This window comes from Hyperolius riggenbachi, chromosome 3, assembly GCF_040937935.1.
Source record: "Hyperolius riggenbachi isolate aHypRig1 chromosome 3, aHypRig1.pri, whole genome shotgun sequence".
Classification (NCBI taxonomy): Eukaryota; Metazoa; Chordata; class Amphibia; order Anura; family Hyperoliidae; genus Hyperolius; species Hyperolius riggenbachi.
Genome location: NC_090648.1, coordinates 225,057,909 through 225,081,331, shown reverse-complemented (window position 1 = coordinate 225,081,331; position 23,423 = coordinate 225,057,909). Strand labels below are relative to the sequence as shown.

At 46.4% G+C, this 23,423-nt stretch overlaps 1 protein-coding gene across 1 annotated transcript in view; it reads right to left on the bottom strand.

The window, feature by feature from the left end:
- Nucleotides 1–2,407: 2,407 nt before the first annotated feature.
- LOC137562278 (neuronal acetylcholine receptor subunit alpha-3-like) overlaps nt 2,408–23,423 on the bottom strand; it is a 28,002-nt gene continuing 6,986 nt past the window's right edge. Inside the window, exons 3-6 of the mRNA XM_068273612.1 lie at nt 22,652–22,696; nt 8,359–8,468; nt 6,999–8,004; nt 2,408–2,686 (exon numbers count right to left, since the gene is read on the bottom strand). Of these exons, the coding sequence (XP_068129713.1) occupies nt 2,564–2,686; nt 6,999–8,004; nt 8,359–8,468; nt 22,652–22,696 (1,284 nt within the window). The 3' untranslated portion in view covers nt 2,408–2,563. The remainder of the gene's footprint in view (nt 2,687–6,998; nt 8,005–8,358; nt 8,469–22,651; nt 22,697–23,423) is intronic.

Genomic DNA, 23,423 nt, shown 5'->3' with positions numbered 1-23,423 from the left:
GAATGGGAGAGGAGCTGCAATACATGGATTATACTCATGGAAGAGGGGGCTGCGCATGGAATGGGAGAAGAGCTGCTATGCATGGATTATACACACGGAAGAGGGGGCTGCACATGGAATGGGAGAGGAGCTGCAATACATGCATTATACTCATGGAAGAGAGGGCTGTGCATGGAATGGGACATGAGCTGATATACATGGATGAGTTGCATTTAATATAAAGGAAGTATATGTGTGTGCATAAAGTGCTGGTGCATTGGGCAGCTTGTGTGAGTTATAGGTGTCTGTTGCTGGATGGATTAGGGGGCGGTGCATAATATGAAGGGCATGCGGATGTGACTAAAAGACGTGCAGCCTTGTCCTTTAGTCTCATCCCTTCACTCTACATATACTGTACTTCCATCATAACAAATGCAGCCTACATATCTACACAGGACCCTTGATACCATTACACCATAATCAGACTGTATTCAGCCTCACATACTCTTTGCGTTTTATGCATATTTTTATAGGTTTCATATGTTATATGTATTTATAAGTGTACATTCATACATGTCTATTCATTTTATATGTTTTTATACATAGATATTTTAATATTTGTTTACATTATATAAAACATTACAGTTATGCATTAAAAGTTTTTGAGTATAATGCGTCTATCTTTGTAGGCAAGGTATTGACCTGAGGAAGCGAGCGCTTAGCAACCCTGGTTTGTGAGTACCCCATTTGTGTTTTTCAATTATTCTTCATACTTTTAGACATACTATACCGTATTGGGCTCCTGCCTTTCTTTTGTGTTTTTTGTCTCTCAAGGTTACTAGACTCTCCCCAGGAACATTCAAGCTTCAGTTTTGTGCCAGGGTTGTAGAGAAGAATTTCTGATCCGCTAAGGTTTACATTCACAGGAATATTAGCTCTATTTTACAACTCAAGCTGAGCTGAACATTATAGTTGGTCAGACTTTGTTAAAGGGACCCTGAGCAGTGAAAAAAAAATGAAATCTGGACTGACCTAGAGCTTCCTCCAGTCCCCATAGCCTGCAAGGTCCCCCAGCATCCTCTTGGTCCCTTCCATGAATGGCTGATGGCTCTGGTAATCTGGCGACTTTGGCTGAAGTTGTGTGTGCTCCCCGGCACGCACCCGGCACGTCATCCCGCTGCTCGTCATAAGCATCCTGCACATGCACTGTTCAGTCTTTAGAGAACCGTGCATGCGCAGGATGTTTATGGTGAATGGTGTGATGATGTGCCGTGTGCGCACCGGGGGCACACACATGTGACTTCAGCCGAAGTTGCTGGATTACCGAAGCTGTCAGCCATTCATGGAAGGGACCAAGAGGATGCTGGGGGACCACTTGGGCTACGGGGGTCTGGAAGAAGCCTTAGCCCCAGGTAAGTGCAGATTTCATTTTTTTTTCAACTGCTCAGGGTCCCTTTAATTACTTGAGCTGTTACTTTTTCTCTCCCTCCCCCTTGGACTCGTAAATCAAACAGAAAGAAATGGGTTTTTTCCCCTAGAGAAGCTTATGGGAGCCCCTTCTAAGCTAAATCATTACCCCTTGCTGGTTCATTTCAAAGGTAGCAGTACAGCAGTAGAATGTTTGTATTTGTTAGCCATCACTCACTAAAAAAAAAAAAATCAGTAAAAGATCAGAAAAGCATTAAGTCTAAACAATGCTTAGCAATAAAATAAACTTTTCAAAATGCATGTGTGCATTTTTTTGTCAATAGCCTTGCTAAATTTCATTGTTATCAGGTCAGCATCAGTGGATTTCGCTACCATATTGTAAGAGAACAGACCACGTTAACAGGTAAACAGAAGACACATTAACTGTTCATTTATTTAAAAAACAGAAAATAAGCTACTTGCTGAAAATAACCTATACAGTATTTCAGAACCATAGAGAGGGTAATAGGTTACACTTTTCTTCTCAGATAATTGTTGCCTTTTGATAGCTGAGTAACAGGTCCCTGAGTGATTATAGAAGTACAGAGAGGGAGATGAAAGATGCTGTGCTACTTCACTACTTATGCCTGGTACACACCATGTAATTACACATCAGATAGATAGGTTGATTATTTTTGACAAGTGCAATCTAATTTCCAATAGCTTTTCTGATCGTCTATGTATAAAGTGATCAAAAAAATCGATTCGACCCATGTATATGATGGGAAGTTGCATGGTGTGTACCAGGCATTAGTAACTCACTGCTCTGACAGGAAATATCCGCATTTTTCAGCTGAGAGAAAACATACACACATATATACGAGTCACTAAAACAGATTTTCCTCCTGCAAACCAGTGATACCTAGTCAGGGTGTTGGACAGAATACTAATGGATTGGTGGAGGGGGGGGGGAGGTCAGTTGGTACAAATCCGGCCCAGACTGTGCCTGTTTACAGTGCTGTATAGTTGTGTGCATTAAATATGAAAATCAATCCAAGTAATATTTTTAGTACAATTTTTATGAAATGTGTATTGTGTTCCACATAGCAGCCTCTTCTTTTACAGATTTGTATTTGTCTATACATTTAAAGATCTACTCAAGGCCTTGAGGCCTTTTTTACACTCCAAACACCAAGGGTTGCAAGAACAGTCCAGCTGTGCCAAAGATGCAAACCAGCACAAACACCCAGAGGAAGATTCGATCAATGACCATGGCCACATATTTCCAGTCATTCTGAATCTAAAGAGAGGAAAACAGTTGTGTTATTATAATCATTTTCTATTATATTTGAACTCTATTGGAGCGTGAAGACAGGTTAGTTCAAGTCGGGCTCAGTGAAGCTAACTCACTATTAACTCATTCTCATGGCAATTAAAAAAAAAAAAAGAAAGAAACCTTTAATACTTTAAAGAGAACCTGAACTGAAAATAAAAAGTCAAAATAACCATACACAGGTCATACTTGCCTCCTGTGCAGTCTACTCCTCAATCTCTTTCTCCTCTCCTGCTTCCCATTTGTCCACTATGAACAATGTAATTCTCCATCCTCCATTTAAAAAAATGACCATTACCCCATAACAGCTTCCTGGTCAGCAGACTGTTAAACTGTAATATCACCCACTTGAGCCATAGGGAAACATGGACATTACCTTGCACATTCTGTTGTAACTGACAGCTGCTGATATATAACTGAAAGCAACTGGTATATTTCAGTTCTGACAAAATCTTGTCAGAATTGGAAGGGATCACTGCAAGAAGAAAATGGTGAGCCTCTGAGAGGAACTGACGGCGAGGTGAGTACCATATGTAATATTCATTTGCAGCTATTTCTGTTTATTTTAAATAATTTTACTCGCTTCAAGTTCCTTTTAAGGCCTCTTTTCCACGAACAGTTGAACTGTGTGCTCAGCAAGCAGGGCCGGTCCGCCCATGAGGTGGGGTGAAGTGGGTTCCTCAGGCGGCAAAGTGTGGGTGTGGGAGGCCACCAAGCTGGAGGGGGTAGCGGGCAGGAAGGGGGTATTGAGCACAGTGGCGGGGAGGTCTGACCTTCACCTGGGTTCCCCAATTTGCGCTGCCCTTTCAGCTATTAAGTGCAGCAGCAGCAGTGTAGTGATATTAGGCAGCGCCAGTGAGCGGGGAGGACTCACCTCTTCCGGGTTCCAGCGTGCTTTCCACTCTCGTCACTTCCTGCAATGCCGCCCACTGTACTGTAAGAGGACGGCATTGCAGGAAGTGACGAGAGTGGAATACACACTGGAACGCAGAAGAGGTGAGTCATCTCCGCTCGCTTGCTCTGCCTGATATCACTACGCTGCTGCTGCACTTAATAGCTGGAGGGGGAGTGCAGATGGGGGGACCCAGGTGAGGGGGGGTCCGACCCTCCTCCCCGCAGCTGTGCGCAATACCCCCTTCCTACTCGCTACCCCCTCCAGCTTGGAGGGGGGGGGGGCGGCTGTCTCTCATAAGTTTGCCTCAGGTGGCAAAAAGTCTAGAGCTGGCCCTGTCAGCAAGCAGTTGCCAGATAGTAGTGAGCAGTTGCCAGACAGAAGTGAGCAGTTACCAGGCAGTAGTGAGCAGTTGGCAGGCAGCTGCAAGCAGTTGTGAGAATTTGAGAGGCATTTTACTGCCTATCAACAGTCCGTGGAAAAGAGGCCTAAAAGTGTGGTTAAAAATGTGTTTATGACACAATTATTGGCACTTCAAACTTTAATCCAATGTGTCAATAACATGCAGAATAGGCATGGCAATACGTATGGTAGGTGGGTGTTGCAAACTTTAGTGGGTCATTTAGGGCTACTCCAATCACTCCAATCAATTTTTACTTACAAGATTTACTCTCCTCCCACTGCTCTCCTTGTGCAGCCCCCTACCTCTGGTAAGTTTGTGCATAACTAGGCACTGAAGTGTACAGTGAGTCATAACAGGTGGTGGGATAATTTTGGCTTGGGAAAATGGAGGTTGAAAGATGATGATGTGCACATTGTACGGATGAGAGATGCGGTCAAAAGTGGGAGTGATAGCATGCATGTATCAAAGAGTGTGGCAAAGTAAGAAATATAGTGTGCCCAGGTTATCCAGTGCCCCCACATTGTCACAGCCTTTTAATAGCACAAAGTGAGCCTCATCTTTCCATTTCCCCAGCTACCCTGTCTTACAACTTTCCAATTCACCTTATAGTGTGCCCCAAGCTTTCCCTTACAGAGGCGGGTAGGGAAAGGACACAGAAGGGGAGCCGCGCTATGCAGGAGGCGGGGGAGCGGCAGTGAATGACAGGCAGAAATAAATATCAGGTTAGCAACAATCTGCTTGTCGCTAGCCTGGCACTTTTTTTAGGGGGGACAGCAGAGCCTGGGGTGGGGGGGAGGAGGCACACTATAAGGACACAGAGGCTGGTCACTGTACACAAAACGTGCCTCTGTGTCCTCATATGATTTGACAAACACGCCTCGGGTTCTCTTTATGTAATGCACAGGTGTTAGCCAGTAGCACACGTCCTTCACTGTGCGTCTGCAGGAGGGAGCGCTCAGCGCACTCGCATGACGTTGTCCTACATAGTCGTGATGTTGTGTGTATGCGCAGAGTGCGTACGATCAAGGAAAGACACCGACAGCTAATACAAATTACATAAAGACCTCGCCGACCTGGAAGTAGCCGCAAGTACTGTTCATTGGCAATGTAAGCGCCGCCGGCGCATGTCAGCTGCGGAATGCAGAGACCTGAGCTGCGGCTCTGACTTCTGGGTCTCGGCAAGCCGCTGACGTCACTGGAGCACAGGAGCCTGCGCGGCTCCCATTGTATAGGCGGGGACGCGTTCCCTGTACGCCTGCCGCCGATGTAATCAGTAACCACGTGTGTACCTGCGTGTCAGCTAACTGCTGACATGCTGATTTGTGATTGGTTTTGTTTTAGCTCTGCTTTGTTTTGATTGGTTAGTCACTCACTGTATTTGAACTCTGTGAGCGCTCCCAGTTTTGCCCGTGATAGCATTTGGCTTTAGCTTGTGCTGGGTATGCGCTCACTCATTGCTCTGTTCTCTGTTGCCGATCTTGCCTGTATCTTGACCAAGCTTATTTCCAGATTGATTTCCTGTTGCTGACCTCCGCTTATTCCTGACCATGCTCTCTGATTGTATTACCTGTTACAGACCTCTGCTAAGTTACTGGACTTCCCTTGAACTCTGCCTGGACCGACATTGGCTTGCATTGACCACGTTATCTGCACTCTGCCTTCCCACTCCAGCCTGCAGTCACCTGGCTATCGTCTGGACTGCCTCAGCCCTCAAGCCTCAGGTGATATACCTTGTGAATAATGTATCTTGCTATTGGTTTGTTAGTTGACTACTATCTGTCAGTCTTTATGCTACATCTGCAGGGTAGGGTAGTATTGTGTTAGGCAGGGGCTTGAGCAGGTGTTACGGGCTGGGCTATAGGTCAGTCATATGGGCATACAGCCTGACCTATAGTCTTTGAACAGACAAGCCTGACAGGCAAACAGTTCATCACCCTTCACTATAATCTTAAAGGTAGGTAGTAAGTTGCTCCCCCAGTGTAGCAGAATGACCAATCCCTCTCTGATCTGAATGTGATCATACAGGAATCGATTCCTTCTACACACTGCATTTAGATTTACATGAAAAATCTATAGAAATTAGATAAAACAGCTGTAGTGTTTGATGCTGTGCTGCGTAATGGGCTGTTGATCTACCTCTGCTCCAGCCCCCCACCCTATCTGGCCCAATCAATAATTTCTATTAATTTATTGGGGCATAGTTTTCTGGCAGATTCTGGATCTTTAAAGAGAACCGATGCAGTGTGCCTTTGGGGGGCACAGAGGCATGTTCCCTGTCTCATGACATGCCTCTGTGTCCCCCCATGCCGCTCTCTGACCCCCCCCCCCCCACCACCGCACTAACACCACCCGAAAGTAGCGACAATAATTGTCGCTATTCCACTAGGGGCTTTCCTGCAGGCTTTCCACAGCTGCCACGGGGCAGCTTCCTCTCCCTAGCTGCGCCCCCTGCCACTCCCCCACCTTCCTGCACGCTGGGAGAGAATCTCTCCTTCCAGCGTGGCGCCGCCAGAGGTCACAAAAGTGAAAGTGGGCCCTAGAAGGCCAACGGAGCGGCAGAGAGAGGCGCCCAGCCCCCCCCCCCCCCCCGCATCAGGTAGCCTAGTTTTTTTTTTATTTCATAACCCCACCTCGGTCTCTCTTTAAACAACAGCGACAAAGAAGCTTGTCCTCCTCCTCCTTACTCCACCAACCAGAAGCAGTTTCTTTGTGTGCCACATAATTGCCCCACCTCCCTTCTTCATAGAAACAATAATTGTGACTTAGCTGTAGTCGACTGAGGGGTCTGTATACGCTGGTAACCATAACTGTTGGTCTGATAATCAGGTACCAAACACTGTAGGTGACAGTTATTGTGCATGTGTATGCACCTTTAGTTTGGCAAATCATTATCCTGTAAATAATTGAATTACATATTTAGAGCCGAGGAAAAAAAAATCAACAGCAATTTTATGGATTAACACCATATTTAGATATGATCTTACCTCTTTAGCTTCATTTTGCATCTTCATGTTCTCTGCAATAAAATGTACATTTTCGATTGCTTCCCTTATCTCTAAGGACAACATGGAATTTGACATCAAATGATCAACAGATTCCAGGCTGGATCCTCGAGTAAGATTGCAGCCCGCATCTGAAGTATACAACCGCTTCATCTGTCCACATGGGCAGGAGCTGTCTTGACAAAACAGCTGGTCATTGCAGCTCCTAATCTCTGAGCTACAGCTGCTGTCTATGTTATAGATGTCCACATTCATTTGTGGTTTTACCACGCCTCCGTTTTCCCTTGTTGGTCTGGACATGAACATTACTTTTGGAAGTTTTTCTAAGAAAATGTTCTTGACCCACTGGGGCATGGTGTGCGTTTTTGGAGTCCTGTAGTGCACATTGAGCACAAACACGGTTATAACAATAGAGAGTGTTACAAATATCATTGTGAAGAGTAAATATTCGCCAATAAGAGGGATCACCAGGGAAGTGGAGGGGATGATTTCAGTAATAACCAAGAGAAATACGGTCAGTGACAGAAGAACAGACATACACAGGGTGACTTTCTCTCCACAATCTGACGGCAAATAGAAAACCAAGATAGTCAAAAATGAGATGAGTAGGCAAGGGATGATAATGTAAATGGTGTAGAACAATGGCAGGCGTCTGATGTATAGATAGTATGTGATATCCTGATAAATTTCAACACAGCAGTTGTATTTGATTTCATGCTTATATCCAGAAGCGCTAATAATGACCCATTCTCCACTCTCCCAGAAGTCCTTCAAGTTCATCTCAGAGCCAATCATGACTAGATCAATTTTTGCTTTATCATATGTCCAAGAACCAAACTTCATGGTGCAGTTCTGGTAGTCAAAGGGGAAGAAGGTCACATCTATCCAGCAAGAACTCTTGAATATAGCTGGAGGCATCCATGTTATGTTTCCCGTGTATTTTAATATGGCTTTGGCTTTGTCATCCACTTGGAATGCTCCCACTGCACTAAAATACAAAACAAGCAACAAGGACAGTATAAAAACAATGTGCATATGCTAACAAAAACTTTTTCAGCAGATTAAAAACAATAATCCACAAATATACCACAAATCTCACCACTCAGGCCACATTAGGTTGACCTTTTCAAAGGCCATTTTGTGTTATGAAAATAGCTTTAAAAAAGTGTAAAGGTTCTATGTTACGGATTTCCTGTCCTATGATATCGCCTGTAAATAGTAGTAAGTGATGCTTCACTGTGTGCCAACCCTCATTGATATGTACCCCCACTGTATAGTGCATGTCTTCCATGGCAGCCTCTGATTGGATATGTACACATACACAGACAAGACAGATCATTACTTGTTATACAGAACTATATCAGGTTTCCATATATCTGAGGAAGGTATTCGAATAAATTCAATTCCTCCGTATTCACTTGGATCCCATTTCAACTTATAGTCATTCCATACCTGAAACAAAAATAACATAAAAAGCCATAAGTCTACACATAAATAGGGCTGTCAACAACTAAATATAATGTAAGTATACTGAAAATAACAAAGGCAGAGAAACATCATTTGAAAGTCCAACTTAAGTTCACATTGAACCCTTCCCTCTATTATTATCAGAATATTTGCAATGTGATTGCATATACTATATATGCTTTGTTCTTGTTTTTTTACAGTAGCTTCAAAATGTATCCACTGCCTGTGTGGATGATCTTTGCACATCTTTTCTCCTGTAGAGGGAGCCCTGACATTGAGCAAGTTTAAACTAAACAAGAACACGTCTTCTCATCTCACTAATATTATAAATGCGAAAGTTTGGATGTTTGTTACTCAATCATGCAACAATGGCTGAACTGATTTGAATGAAATTTGGCACACACATAGTACCGGTACATTACCTGGAAAAACATATAGGATACTTTTTATCCCCATAACCAAAACGTGGGCAGGGACAAATACACTTTAACCACTTGCCGACCGCACGCTTATACCGTGCGTCGGCAAAGTGGCAGCTGCAGGACTGCGTCGCCAGCTGCAGGCTGATTAATCAGGAAGCAGCCGCTCGCGCGAGCGGCTGCTTCCTGTCAAATCACGGCGGGGGGCTCTGTGAATAGCCTGCGGGCCGCCGATGGCGGCTCGCAGGCTAAATGTAAACACAAGCGGAAATAATCCGCTTTGTTTACATTGTACGGCGCTGCTGCGCAGCAGCGCCGTAAGGCAGATCGGCGATCCCCGGCCAATCAGCGGCCGGGGATCGCCGCCATGTGACAGGGGACGTCCTGTCACAGGCTGCACAGGACGGATAGCATCCTGTGCAGCCCCGATCACCAGGGGGCCAGGTAGGAGAGGGGGGAAGCGGAATTTCGCCGCGGAGGGGGGCTTTGAGGTGCCCCCCCCCCCCGCCAGCCACACGCAGGCAGGAGAGATCGGACCCCCCCAGCACATCATCCCCCTAGTGGGGAAAAAAGGGGGGTGATCTGATCTCTCTGCCTGGTGTTTGATCTGTGCTGGGGGCTGTAGAGCCCACCCAGCACAGATCACATAATTCAATGCTGGTCCTTAAGGGGGGGTAAAGGGTGGGTCCTCAAGTGGTTAAGGCCCGGTGCACACCAAAACCCGCTAGCAGATCCGCAAAATGCTAGCAGATTTTTAAACACTTTTTTTTATTTTTATGAGGCGTTTTGCTAGCGTTTTGCGGATTGCTGCTGCAGATTTCAGTGTAGCATATTTCATATATTGTTACAGTAAAGCTGTTACTGAACAGCTTCTGTAACAAAACCGCCTGGCAAACCGCTCTGATCTGCCGTTTTTCAGAGCAGTTTGCGTGTTTCCTATACTTAACATTGAGGCAGAAACGCCTCCGAAATCCAAAAAATGCCTCACCCCGGGAGGATTCGTTTCTGCAAAACGCCTCTCGCTGTGGTGTGCACAACCCCATTGAAATACATTACCCTAGCGTATCTGCAGCCGCAGGCGGCTGCAAAAACGCTCAAAAAGCCACTCGGTGTGCCCCAGCCCTTCCTGGGAAAATGTAAACTGCAGCCATTCTTACACTGTTTATGGAAGGGTTCTCAAACTTTGCACAGTTGGTCACTGGGTAACTGGGATTAATATTCAGAAAAGTGAGTGGAGCCTACAAAAGCCAATCAAAATTCACCTGTTGATTTTCAAGGGTAATATTTAATTGCTGACATTCTTGCACTGTTATTGGCACAAGCCTCAAACCTAGTACAGTTGGTCATTGGGTGACTGGGGTTCAAATTCAGAAAAGGGGGTGGAGCCACAAACAGCCTATCAGATTTGTTTTATTTCAGTGCAAATTATTGATGTCAAAGTGTAATGGTCTGCTCAGCTGTCTGCACGGGCAGACAGCTGTTTGTCCATTCTTTAGGTCTGAATGCTGCAGGTCTCTGGAAAAGAGACCTGTCTTCGCTTTGCAAGTTTCAGAGTTGCTCTGCTGGTGAGGAATTTGCATACACTTGTCATGAAAATTGCTCAGCTGCTTCCTTTGATGGCTTGCAGTATAAAAGCCTTTCTATCCCAGAATTCCTTGCTGGTCATAAGGTTTGATTCTGCTGGACTTACCTTGAGTTACAGCCCCTCTGCTGTTGTTTGCTAATATTACCTTAGTGTAGTTACTTCCAGGGGACCAAAGTTGTTCCACTGCGCTCGACAAGGTAGTGTCACCAGAAATACTTGTTATGCCACCAATGAGTGCTGCTCCTTGTTTACTTTGGGATTGTGGTAAACGATGCTGATAAAAACAGAAAAAAGGAAAGGAGAGGAGCGCTCTCTGGTGCATTAACTTCTTTAATTATTGCTTCCTGCACAAGAATAATGAATGAAACGTACAATGTTCAACTTGAATAAAAAGCTCATCACAATGTGTCCAAGATGTTACATCACCAATCTGCTTGTCTCCACACTATGGCCAGTAGTAGTGGTGATCAGATAGATCCGAACACGCCAGCGGGATTTGGAACACAGGATTCTACGGCAGCTGCCCTGCGCCTAGGACGTCATGACGCGTTTCGGCATTCCACGCCTTCGTCTATCTGATCACCACTACTACTGGCCATAGTGTGGAGACAAGCAGATTGGTGATGTAACATCTTGGACACATTGTGATGAGCTTTTTATTCAAGTTGAACATTGTACGTTTCATTCATTATTCTTGTGCAGGAAGCAATAATTAAAGAAGTTAATGCACCAGAGAGCGCTCCTCTCCTTTCCTTACTTCCAGGGGAACCTGCATTCCCATTAGTGCAGTCAGGTTGTATTATCTGTATTGCCTGTTCTGTCTTGTCTTGTACTTGCGATTGCACTGTCACCAGCGGTTGGTGATGGTGAATCGTTTGGTCCAGAACCTGGATCGCACTTGCCCTAGCGTTAGTGGCAGTGGATCTCTCTAGTCTATGTCTTGGAGTTTTACCGTAGCAGCGGTTGCTACTGGTTACTCTTTCTGTCTGTCTTGCCGTGTGGATCGCACTCGCTCTGGCGGAAAGAACAGTGGTTCCCGCTAGGCCTATTCCAGTACTCGGATCACACTTGCTCTGGTGGAAAAGAGCAGTGGATCCTGCTAGCTCTGTTTCTGTACTTGGATAACACTTGCTCTGGTGGAAAAGAGCAGTGGATCCTGCTAGCTCTGTTTCTGTACTTAGATCACACTTGCTCTGGTGGAAAAGAGCAGTGGATCCTGCTAGCTCTGTTTCTGTACTTGGATCAAACTTGCTCTGGTGGAAAAGAGCAGTGGATCCTGCTAGCTCTGTTTCTGTACTTGGATCACACTTGCAATGGTGGAAAAGAGCAGTGGATCCTGCTAGCTCTGTTTCTCTACTTGGTTCACACTTGCTCTGGTGGAAAAGAGCAGTGGATCCTGCTAGCTCTGTTTCTGTACTTGGTTCACACTCGCTCTGGCGGAAAGAGCAGTGGATCCTTCCTGTCCCTGAACCCGGATCGCACTCGCTCTGGCGGAAGAGCGGTGGATCTTATCTGACCTATTCCTGTTTTCCGTTCGTCTGTCTGTCTGTTCATTTGTGTTCATTCGTTAGCCAGGGTGGCGTGCTTGTCTCTGTTGCGCTTATTGTGCGGAGACCACGCCGTAAACGCGCTTGTCGCTGTTGCGCCTAACGCGCAGTGACTGCGTTTAGGTAGTGCGTTTGTTTTTTTCGTTTGACATTCTCATTGTATGATATGCTGTGCCTTTCTCTCTGCTCCTGTGTTTAACCTTTACTCTGTCTTGCGTCACTGTTGGCAATCGCCACTCTGGCGATTGCGTTTACACTTTGGTCTTTGCTGTTGTATGTCGACCGTCGCCGGGCGGCGACTAGATTGGTAGACATACATACATTCTGTCTCTGTGCTCTCTCCCTCGAGAACAACTATCCTGCTCTGTATTGCCCCATTACGTACAATCCTTATCTGGCATCTGTGGCTCTGCAGAGGATCTGTTCCTCTGCTCTCCACACCTCCATCTGCCGGTTGGAATTCCTCTCTACGGGTGCATCCACACCTTAGCTGGGTTCTTATCCAAACGCTTGTGGAGGATTTCCGTGGTGTCGGCGCGCAGGTTGTGCGCTGACCACGGATATAATTCCACAATCGTTACACAAAGACCGCAAGTGTGATGATTTGCTCAGCTGCCTGTGCAGGCAGGCAGCTTTTTGACCATTGTGTAGGTTTGCATGCTGCAGGACTCTGGAAAGAAGAGCTTCTGTCAGTTTTGCAGCTTGTGCTTGCTGAGGAATTTGCATACGTTGTCATGCAAATTGCCTGGCCACATTTATTGGAGGCGTGTACTATAAGTACTATGTGTTTCCCACAATGCTTCGCTGTTCATAAGGAGTCTTCCTGTGAAACACTCTGGAGAGTGTCAGCCATGCTCTTTGTTTGAAGATCAGCTTAGAGTAATTCCTGGAAAACTGCACTAGGCAGGTTTCCTTAGTGCAGTTAGGATTGCTTTTTTGTTTGTTTGTTCTGTTGCTATTGTCCTGTCCCAGCGGTGGTCGACAGGAGATGGTTCTGATCTCTGTTCTTGGAGTATAGCTGGTGCAGCGGTTGCTACCAGCTATCTCTTCTGTTCTGTCTCCTGGGATCGCGCTAGCCACTTTTTGCTAGCGCTGTGGATCCTTCTGTTCTGTCTCCTGGGATCGCGCTAGCCACTTTTTGCTAGCGCTGTGGATCCTTCTGTTCTGTCTCCTGGGATCGCGCTAGCCACTTTCCGCTAGTGCTGTGGATCCTTCTGTTCTGCTACTCTGTACCTGGATCACGCTAGCCACTTCCGCTAGTGCTGTGGATCCTATCTCTCGCTTGTCCCTGTTTTCGTGTGTCTGTCTTGTCTGCTACGAACGCTTGCTGGAGGCTCGGTGAGGTAACCGTTAAGCAAGCGCTCGCGTCCTCTGTTACATGTTTGTCTTGTCTTGGTTAGTTAGGCGTGCTTGTCTCTATTGTGCTTATCACGTGGAGACCGCGCACGAACGCGTGCCCTGTTGCGAATGAGTGCGGTGTTCGCGTTCAGTTAGCGTTTGTTATTTTCCTTGTTATTCTCATTGTATTATTTGCTGTGCCTTTGCTAACCTCGTATTCTGTTCTGATCTGCCTTGTGTCACTTCTGGCGATTGCACCTCTCGCGATCGCGTTCCTATTTCATATCTGCTGTTGTGTGTGCACTGTCGCGGGGTGGCGACTAGGTTGGCGCACACACATACAACCTGTCCCTTTGCTCGTTCTCATTCGCAATCGCCTCTCTTGCGATTGCGTTCTGCGCTTCGTACAATTCCTGTCTGGCATTTGTGGAGGTACAGAGGATTGGTTCCTCTGCACTCCCCAGCGCCATCTGCCGACAGGAATTTCCCTCTACGGGTGCGTAGCACCTTTTGCTGGGTGCCTGCAAATATACGCTTGCGGAGGATTTCCGCCGTATCAGCGCACGCGTTGTGCGCTGATCACTGAGAAAGTTCCACAATCGTTACAGTATGAACAGCCCAACCCAAAACCCCAGTGTAGACGGAATTTCCGATTTGTACGATTTTGTCGAATATGGCTCTTGTACCTTTAAGAGATTTAAAAATCTTGAACCTGAATCAGCAGACGAGTTTTGTCTGAGTGCACTAAACTGTTAGCGAACCCTGAATTCCAATGCACCCCAGTGTCTACCTGGGCCCCCCAAATGGTCTACATTCTGTTGGGGGGTGAAATGTCAAGGTGGGCTTATGATGTGTTAGATCATACCACCCTGAGTCAAAGACCCCTGGAATTCTTGGCCTTTTTAATTCACAATTGGCTGAGATTACCTCAATTACCATACCCCCTTAACCACTTGAGGACCCACCCTTTACCCCCCCCTTAAGGACCAGCGTTATTTTTTGTGATCTGTGCTGGGTGGGCTCTGCAGCCCCCAGCACAGATCAGGTTTCATGCAGAGCGATCAGATCGCCCCCCTTTTTTCCCCCCTATGGGCATGGTGTGCAGGGGGTTCTGATCGCTCTGGTGGGTAGGCTAGTTGCGGGGGGGGCACCTCAAAGCCCCCCTCCGCGGCGACATTCACCCCCCTCCCTCTCCTACCTGTCCCCCCGGTGATCGGGGCTGCACAGGGTGCTATCCGTCCTGTGCAGCCAGTGACAGGACGTCCCCTGTCACATGGCGGTGATCCCCGGCCGCTGATTGGCCGGGGATCGCCGATCTGCCTTACGGCGCTGCTGCGCAGCAGCGCCGTACAATGTAAACAAAGCGGTTTATTTCCGCTTGTGTTTACATTTAGCCTGCGATCCGCCATCGGCGGCCCGCAGGCTATTCACGGAGCCCCCCGCCGTGAATTGACAGGAAGCAGCCGCTCGCGCGAGCGGCTGCTTCCTGATTAATCAGCCTGCAGCTGGCGACGCAGTACTGCGTCGCTGGTCCTGCAGCTGCCACTTTGCCGAAGCACGGTATAAGCGTGCGGTCGGCAAGTGGTTAATGAGTTGTTGTCAGCAGCTCAATCAGCTGTTCCATCTCCTCTTTCATCCAAAAAGCAGCCATCCAGAGCTGCTAAGTCTAAACGTAAAAGATCTAGGAAGACTTCCCAGCGGAAAGATCCGTTACCCATAGCAACTACAAATAAAGAAATTAGTTCTGTAAACTCTGAAGTAGGGGAAGCACTTGAATGTGATGATTTCAGAGAGACTTCTCAGTCTCAGGTTTCGTTGCCCCAATCCAAAGTTTATGTGGATCCTATTATAGGTAGGATCGCACACTATATTAAAGCAGTTAAAAAGTCTGTTCTTGTTCCTGAACTCCACCCCTATGGAGATTATCTGGATACTGGCCTGTTTGAACCCCCATTTGCTTCCTGGGATGTTGGGGCCTTGCTGGAGGAATTCGATTTTGATTGGAAAGCCTTTTGCGATTTTTACAGCGCAAAAAGCAAGGATGTCTTGAATGATTGTCTCGATTCTATGTACCTTTTGATTGATTCCGATGAATGTGACGAGGGTGATGTGAATCTGGTGATTTATGTGTGGCAGACGATTTTGGATGAATTGCACACACACCAACCAATTCATTCCAATAAAGAGACATCGTTGTCGGATGATTGTTCCTGCCTTTCTGGGGTAAAGCATGAGAGTCTTGACTTTGTGCAATCTGAAATGAATGAGTATGCCGCTGTTTTTGATTCCTGTGCGAATCCTGAAGGATTCTCTCCTGACAGTGTGCAGTTTGAATCTGTGCGATCTGATGCCTGTTTCTCGGATGTTCCTGCAGATTGTGATCGGCATGAGTCTGCCGGTTTCCTCAAGGATGTGTGGGATCCTTTTTCATTTAGAAACAGATCTTTGAGATCTTCCGTCTGTGACCCTGCTATGGGGAAAATTTCTCGACTATGCAGCGTCAAAAGTAAAATTAATATGCCTAATAAAGTTTATCCTGTTGATGTCGCTATTTCTTCTGCAAATGAGTCTCTGTCTCACCCTGTTCTCACCTGTAAGGGCCCGTTGCCTGGGGACAGTTGCTCCAGCGTTTCGGTCCTAGATGCCTTGCAGTCTGCTACGCAGATCGCGGAGGTTTGCGCCATGGAAGCGTCAGTTTTACAACCTAAGGTGTTTTTTGATTCGCAGGTTTTGTGTCCTAGCTCCTCGGATTTGACATTGTTGGCCGAATCTAAGAGTGAGACAGCGCTTCGGTTTTGCGAATCTGACTCTGAAACATTTTTGCTGGGTCCAGAGAGAGTTTCTCTGAGCCTGCCCTGTACCATGAATAACAATATGATGTCCAATCACACTGACATTTGTGAGTCCCTTTCTTGCTCTGAGGGAAGTGCTAATTCTGCACCCTGTACTCTGGATGAGTCAATGTGGCCTTGCTTAGAATCCCATGCAGTGTCTCTAGAGGCTCGTCTGGGTATTGCCACTATACTCACCTGTTTTTCTGCAGTTTTGGAGTTGCAAGCTAGTTTGACTGCTACGCAGAATTCTGGGTGCAGCGAGATTAAAGTTAGGGAGTCAGTGTGTGGTCCAGTGAATATTCCTGTACGTTCCACTCATGATGATGAAATTCAGTCATGTGTAGTCAATGATGATATTGCAGTCACAGAAATTTCCGAATTTGAATCCGAGTCTTCTTTTGAAAGTCCAGTGCTTGAGACCATTGCTCGTGATGATTCTCTGCCCGGTCCTGGTTTTGGTTTCCTCGTGTCGGACTCTGAGGTTGGCAGTTCCCCAACATGTCCTGAGGTTTCTCCTGTGCTGGTGTACCCCAATGTGCTCTGTGACCCAGAAAGCCCAAGTGTGCCTCGGTTACCAGCATACTCAGATGCTTCCTCGGTGGAGACATGTTCTGATTTAGCCTGCCTGCTTGCATGCCCAGAAGTGGTTCCTGAAAGTCTTGATCTTGATGGGTGTCCTCGTAATTCTGAGTCTGGAATTGTCATTGGTTCCATAGGGGTTCTTGATAGTTCTCCATGTGAGCCTGGTGATTGTTCTGCCCTCTTGGGATCTCTGTGGAGCTTCAAAAGGTTCTGGGAGACTCCGGGAGAAATTTTGCTTGGTACCCTGGATAAGATCAACGGTGGCTTTTGTGTTGTAAGGGACACTTCAAACAGGTTTTGTGGCAGATTTGGTATTTTCGGACGCTCCTTGGAAGTGGTGGGTATTGTCTGGAGGGTTTTGATGGCTTCTTCTCTGGTATCCACAGTCCTGATGGGTGTTACGCTGAGACTTGTAGTGCTGATGGGCATGTTTCGGTGGCTTCTGTTTCCGAAGAGGTCGGTTTCGGGTGGACAGACTCTGGAATTGGACCTTGTCGGGCTGTCCCGACCTTCATGAGTCTTCAGTTTGAGTCTGTTGCTAATAGCACTTTTGAGGGTCGTCTGGAATTCGACCCTGGAGGGGGGGGGGGGTACTGTGATGATTTGCTCAGCTGCCTGTGCAGGCAGGCAGCTTTTTGACCATTGTGTAGGTTTGCATGCTGCAGGACTCTGGAAAGAAGAGCTTCTGTCAGTTTTGCAGCTTGTGCTTGCTGAGGAATTTGCATACGTTGTCATGCAAATTGCCTGGCCACATTTATTGGAGGCGTGTACTATAAGTACTATGTGTTTCCCACAATGCTTCGCTGTTCATAAGGAGTCTTCCTGTGAAACACTCTGGAGAGTGTCAGCCATGCTCTTTGTTTGAAGATCAGCTTAGAGTAATTCCTGGAAAACTGCACTAGGCAGGTTTCCTTAGTGCAGTTAGGATTGCTTTTTTGTTTGTTTGTTCTGTTGCTATTGTCCTGTCCCAGCGGTGGTCGACAGGAGATGTCTGTTCTTGGAGTATAGCTGGTGCAGCGGTTGCTACCAGCTATCTCTTCTGTTCTGTCTCCTTGGATCGCGCTAGCCACTTTTCGCTAGCGCTGTGGATCCTTCTGTTCTGTCTCCTGGGATCGCGCTAGCCACTTTTCGCTAGCGCTGTGGATCCTTCTGTCTCCTGGGATCGCGCTAGCCACTTTCCGCTAGTGCTGTGGATCCTTCTGTTCTGCTACTCTGTACCAGGATCGCGCTAGCCACTTCCGCTAGTGCTGTGGATCCTATCTCTCGCTTGTCCCTGTTTTCGTGTGTCTGTCTTGTCTGCTACGAACGCTTGCTGGAGGCTCGGTGAGGTAACCGTTAAGCAAGCGCTCGCGTCCTCTGTTACATGTTTGTCTTGTCTTGGTTAGTTAGGCGTGCTTGTCTCTATTGTGCTTATCGCGCACGAACGCGTGCACTGTTGCGAATGAGTGCGGTGTTCGCGTTCAGTTAGCGTTTGTTATTTTCCTTGTTATTCTCATTGTATTATTTGCTGTGCCTTTGCTAATCTCGTATTCTGTTCTGATCTGCCTTGTGTCACTTCTGGCGATCGCACCTCTCGCGATCGCGTTCCTATTTCATATCTGCTGTTATGTGTGCACTGTCGCGGGGTGGCAACTAGGTTGGCGCACACACATACAACCTGTCCCTTTGCTCGTTCTCATTCGCAATCGCCTCTCTTGCGATTGCGTTCTGTGCTTCGTACAATTCCTGTCTGGCATTTGTGGAGGTACAGAGGATTGGTTCCTCTGCACTCCCCAGCGCCATCTGCCGACAGGAATTTCCCTCTACGGGTGCATAGCACCTTTTGCTGGGTGCCTGCAAATATACGCTTGTGGAGGATTTCCGCCATATCAGCGCACGCGTTGTGCGCTGATCACGGAGAAAGTTCCACAATCATTACAGCAAGGCTCAGAAACTTGGTAATTGAGTAATTGTGTTAGGGTTAGAAAAAGTGGGCGCAGCGAACACCAGCCAAATACATACCCGGGCAATGCCAGGTCGTCAGTGGGCGGAGACAAATACAAATTTTACTGGAAAAATGTAAATTTCAGCCATTCTTACACTGTTTATGGTAGGTTTCTCAAACTTTGTACAGTTGGTCACTGGGTGACTGTGATTAATATTCCAAAAAGTAGGTGGAGCCTACAAAAGCCAATCAAAAGTCACCTATTGATTTTCAAGGGGAATATTTAATTGCTGTCATTCTTGCACTGTTAATGGCACAAGCCTCAAACCTGGTACAATTAGTCATTGGATGACTGAGGTTCAAATTCAGAAAAGGGAGTGGAGCCACAGCCAATCAGATTTGTTTCATTTCAGTGCAAATTATTGATGCCAAAGAGCGCACAGCTCACAAACTTGGTCATTGATTAATTGAGTAATTGTGTGTTAGGGTTAGAAGAAGTGGGTGGAGCCAACACCAGCCAAATACATACCCGGGCAATGCCGGGCCATCATCTAGTATTATTATAAATTATGCTTTCACTTTAAAGAGAAACTCCGACCAAAAATGTAACTTTATCCCAATCAGTAGCCGATACCCCCTTTTACATGAGAAATCTATTCCTTTTCACAAACAGACCATCAGGGGGCGCTGTATGACTGATATTGTGGTGAAACCCCTCCCACAAGAAAGCCCTCCCACAAGAAAAGTTCGAACTTTTGGCAGTTTCCTGTCTGTGAACCTTGTTGCATTGTGTAAAATAGTTGTTTACAGCTGTTTCCAACTGCCAAAAACCATGCAGCAGCTACATCACCTGCCAACAGTAAAATGTTCACTGGAGTTTCTCTTTAAGAATGGTAACTGCAGAGAAGGCATTTTAATCAAAGTGCTGGTAGCTGTGTATCTTGCATGTGGCACTAACTTGCCACATGCATTGCTCTGCAGTACAGTGTTAATATCATTCAATGAAACTGTATGAAGCTCAGGCACGAGAGCGTAACTACAGGGAGCAGCCCCTGCGACTGCAAGGGGCCCCCGAGCTGTGCGGGGCCCCAACTTCTACTTCACACCCTCCAATGAAGAGGTCCATCCTTCACATCAGGAGTTTTTGTGACTACACTTATTATGGGTCTGAAAATTATGATGTCCACACTTGTTTTATGACCCTTGCAAATTAAGGCCCCAGGCTGTGAGGGTCACCAGGGGTAGGCAAGGGAAAGGGTAGGATAATTGGGGGGCACCATCAAAGTTTTGCTAGGGTACCCTTTGATTTTTAGTTACGCCCCTGTTGGGCACAACTCTCATTGCACAAAAGTGATGGACATTTTCTGGCACTCAGCGCTGCAATGCAATATGAAGACGTTCCATTGAGGTAAAAGCCAGAAAGAGAAAACTTTAATCTAAGACCTGTTTTAATCTGTTTTTACCTGCTAAGTAAATTGTACTTGTTGGTTTTTAGGGGTGGTTTTCAATGTCTGTCTCGCAATACTCACTTATACCTTGCTTTGAACAGAAAAAATCCACATCGTTTTTTGCACTAGATTAGAATAAAGAATAGGTATACTGTACATCTCTATGCAAAGATGTATCAATTTTTCCTTGGGAAGAATTCATGAAGAAACATGTCATCAATTTAATCTGATGATTGATTTATAAGTATCGGATTGGCTGGTAGTGAACGTGTGATTGAGGGCCTTTACACACTGAAATTCGCCAAGCGCAATTGCAAACACAATGCGATTTTAAAATCGCATGCTTGCATTTTGACAATGCGTTTGCGTGTTTCTTGTGATTGATGACTAGCTAGAAGTCCTTCAACAGTAAATTACAAGGTCTCCTGGTATTTGACTTTGAAAAAAGCAAAGCAGCTCTGAAAAAGCGCTGCAGTCACTGCGATTGAGATTTCTAAAATCGCATTGCACCTCTGTATACATTTTTCCCGATCTTCATTATTTTTAAAAAGGCTTTGCTTCTGAAAAAAATGCATGTGATTATAAAAATGCAGCGTAATGCAGCTAGTGTATACAGGCCCTTAGTCTCCCTTCTCTTTTAGGAGAGTTTCTGTTAAATAAATTGATTATTTCTGCATACCTGCTTTTTTCTCTCATCTCGCAAGCCTATAAATGAATTACATAAAGCAAGGATACAACAACTTCTGTGGTAACAAAAAACAAAAAATTCTTCAAGACAGCTATGTTCTGCACCTGTGCTGTGCTGGGTTTGGACGCTGCCATAGGGCGTAATGTTTATACGGAGCTCACTGTGCAATTTATATGCTGGCAATAGCTGGACCCCGAATTACATGGCAAAGGGAAAAATGAGGTAATCAGAAGGGGAATATTTTTTTTTATATATCTTGAGATTACCTAGAGCAGGGAGAGCGGGCTTTTGGCTTCTCCCTGCACCCAAATTACTATGTGTCAGATTCATATGTTCTCATATTGTGTACCTTGTAAATGATTGCAGCAGGCTGCAGACTGAAAATTCATTATTTATTTTTACACCTTATATACTCGTGTACAAGCCACATTTTTCAGCACAAAAAATATACTGAAAAATCCCCTCCCCCCTCAGGCTTATACACAAGTCAACTGTGTGAGGCTGTGTCACCCCTCCCCCCACCGGATGCCCTCTATCGTCATATGCTATTGGGAGATTACCTGGAAATGCTGCTGCCTGCATGAAGGTGTCTGTCTCCCCACCAGCATGTCCATGCCTGCAGGAATGTCCCACGACTACTTGCAGGAGGCAAGGATCGGAGCATACAGTAGTGACATCAGTGCTGGGGTCCAGCCTGTGTGATGCTCTTGCTGTATCTCATCTCATCAGTGCAACACACAGGCTGATGAGGGAACCCGGGCATTGATGTCACTACTACATGCTCGGATTCTGCACAAGTAGCCGGGGAGATTTCTGCAGGCCGAACACACTGGTGGGGAGACGGACACCTTCATGCAGGCAGCAGCAGTGCAAGGTAATCTGCCAACAGCATATGGCATTATGAAGGATCCCCAGTGCTGACAGTCACTGTTTCACACTCTGCTCCACTCCATTCTGCAAGGGGGGTGAGAGTATTTAATGCACCTCGGGAAGGTTGGTTAATACTGGGGCACATCTGGCAAATGAGGGGGGATGCTTAACACAGCAGCACAGCTGGGTACAGGGGGGATGCCTAATACAGGGGGCACAGTTGGCTATGGGAGGGATGCCTAATATGGGGCACATCTGGTAATGGGGGTGCCTAATATAGAGTGCACATCTGGTAATGGGAGGCTGCATAATACATCTGTTCATAATACATCAAGGGGTACATTTGGCTATGGATGGCTGCCTAATACAGGGGGAACATCTGGTTATTTATACGATGGAGGGAGCTATACTGGGGAGGGGGCTATGGGGGGGGGGGGGGGTTTATATGCGAGTCAATCACTTTTTCCTGGTTTCTGAAGAAAACTTGGGTACCTCGGCTTATACATGGGCCGGCTTATACACAAGTGTAGCACTGTTATGTTATATTAGTTTAGCTTAATTAATACTCTGAATGTAAGGTCTAATCTGATCATTTATGGTTGGATCAAGGTCCTGAGCCAGTACTGCTCAGTAAAATGCTATAAAACAGATTGGATTGTTTTTTCACGATCACCAATGTATTCCTTAAGCATGCATCGCACCAGTGATGTCAGGATCTGGCCTTGTATCCCCATCCCTTATTCCAGTAATGAATAGATGTAATCAGCTACATTGAGCGTGCCTGCTTGCATCAAAATTATTATTGCTTCTCTACCTCAGTACCATTTGTAAAGTTGCCCAAATAGATTGCTAGCCGAAGTGAAAGCTCCTCTACAAATGGAATAGTATTGCTATTAGCAATTCTCTGTATTCAAGGAATGTTTACCAACTTACATGTTTCAGCCAAAGGTTGGTTTCCATGATCTGATTGACTTCATCCTGGGAGAACAGTAAGCAGTTAGTAAAGCAACAGGTCCATGTATGAGACGCATCATGCATTGCAGGCACTAGCACTACGCGACAGCATCTCCTCCCTGCTAGCCCGCACATTCCAGCTCTGATCCCCTGGATGGCGGGCATGTGCTGCACCGGCGCCGCATCACTCACCTGCTCTCAGCAGATTAGCAGTGGGATCACCAGCCACCGGGTCCCGTCACTGACATCATCGGAGCCAGACTACGCAGGAGAAGTGCGCCCTCTACGTATCTCTCCAGTGGCTGCTGGAGAGATACGCAAACAGCGCACTTCTCTTACGCTAGACTGGGTCCGACTGACGGAAGTGTGGGGACCCGGTTCTCGTAGCTGCAGGCAGTGGAGGACGGCAGTGTGGGAGCGATCCAGGTGGATGGGGTTGGAGGAAGCCCCAGGTATGTATAAAATCTTTTTCCTTCTTCATCTCTGGTTCACTTGCTGTTTTCCTATATTGAGGCTCCTCTGAATGATCTTATGTGGTGTCAAAAGATCTTTCACCTGTAAGTGAACCTGAGATTGCTTTACCCAGCTTAGTTAAACAAGGGAACTTAGTACTATCAGTAGGCTCTGGACTGGACACTGTGTCCTCAATATGATACCCACATATAATCTAACCTTATATGCTTTGGCTAAAGTCCCATACACACGGGAGGTTTGTGGGGCGATGGGCATAGAGGAAAAATAGGGAACACAC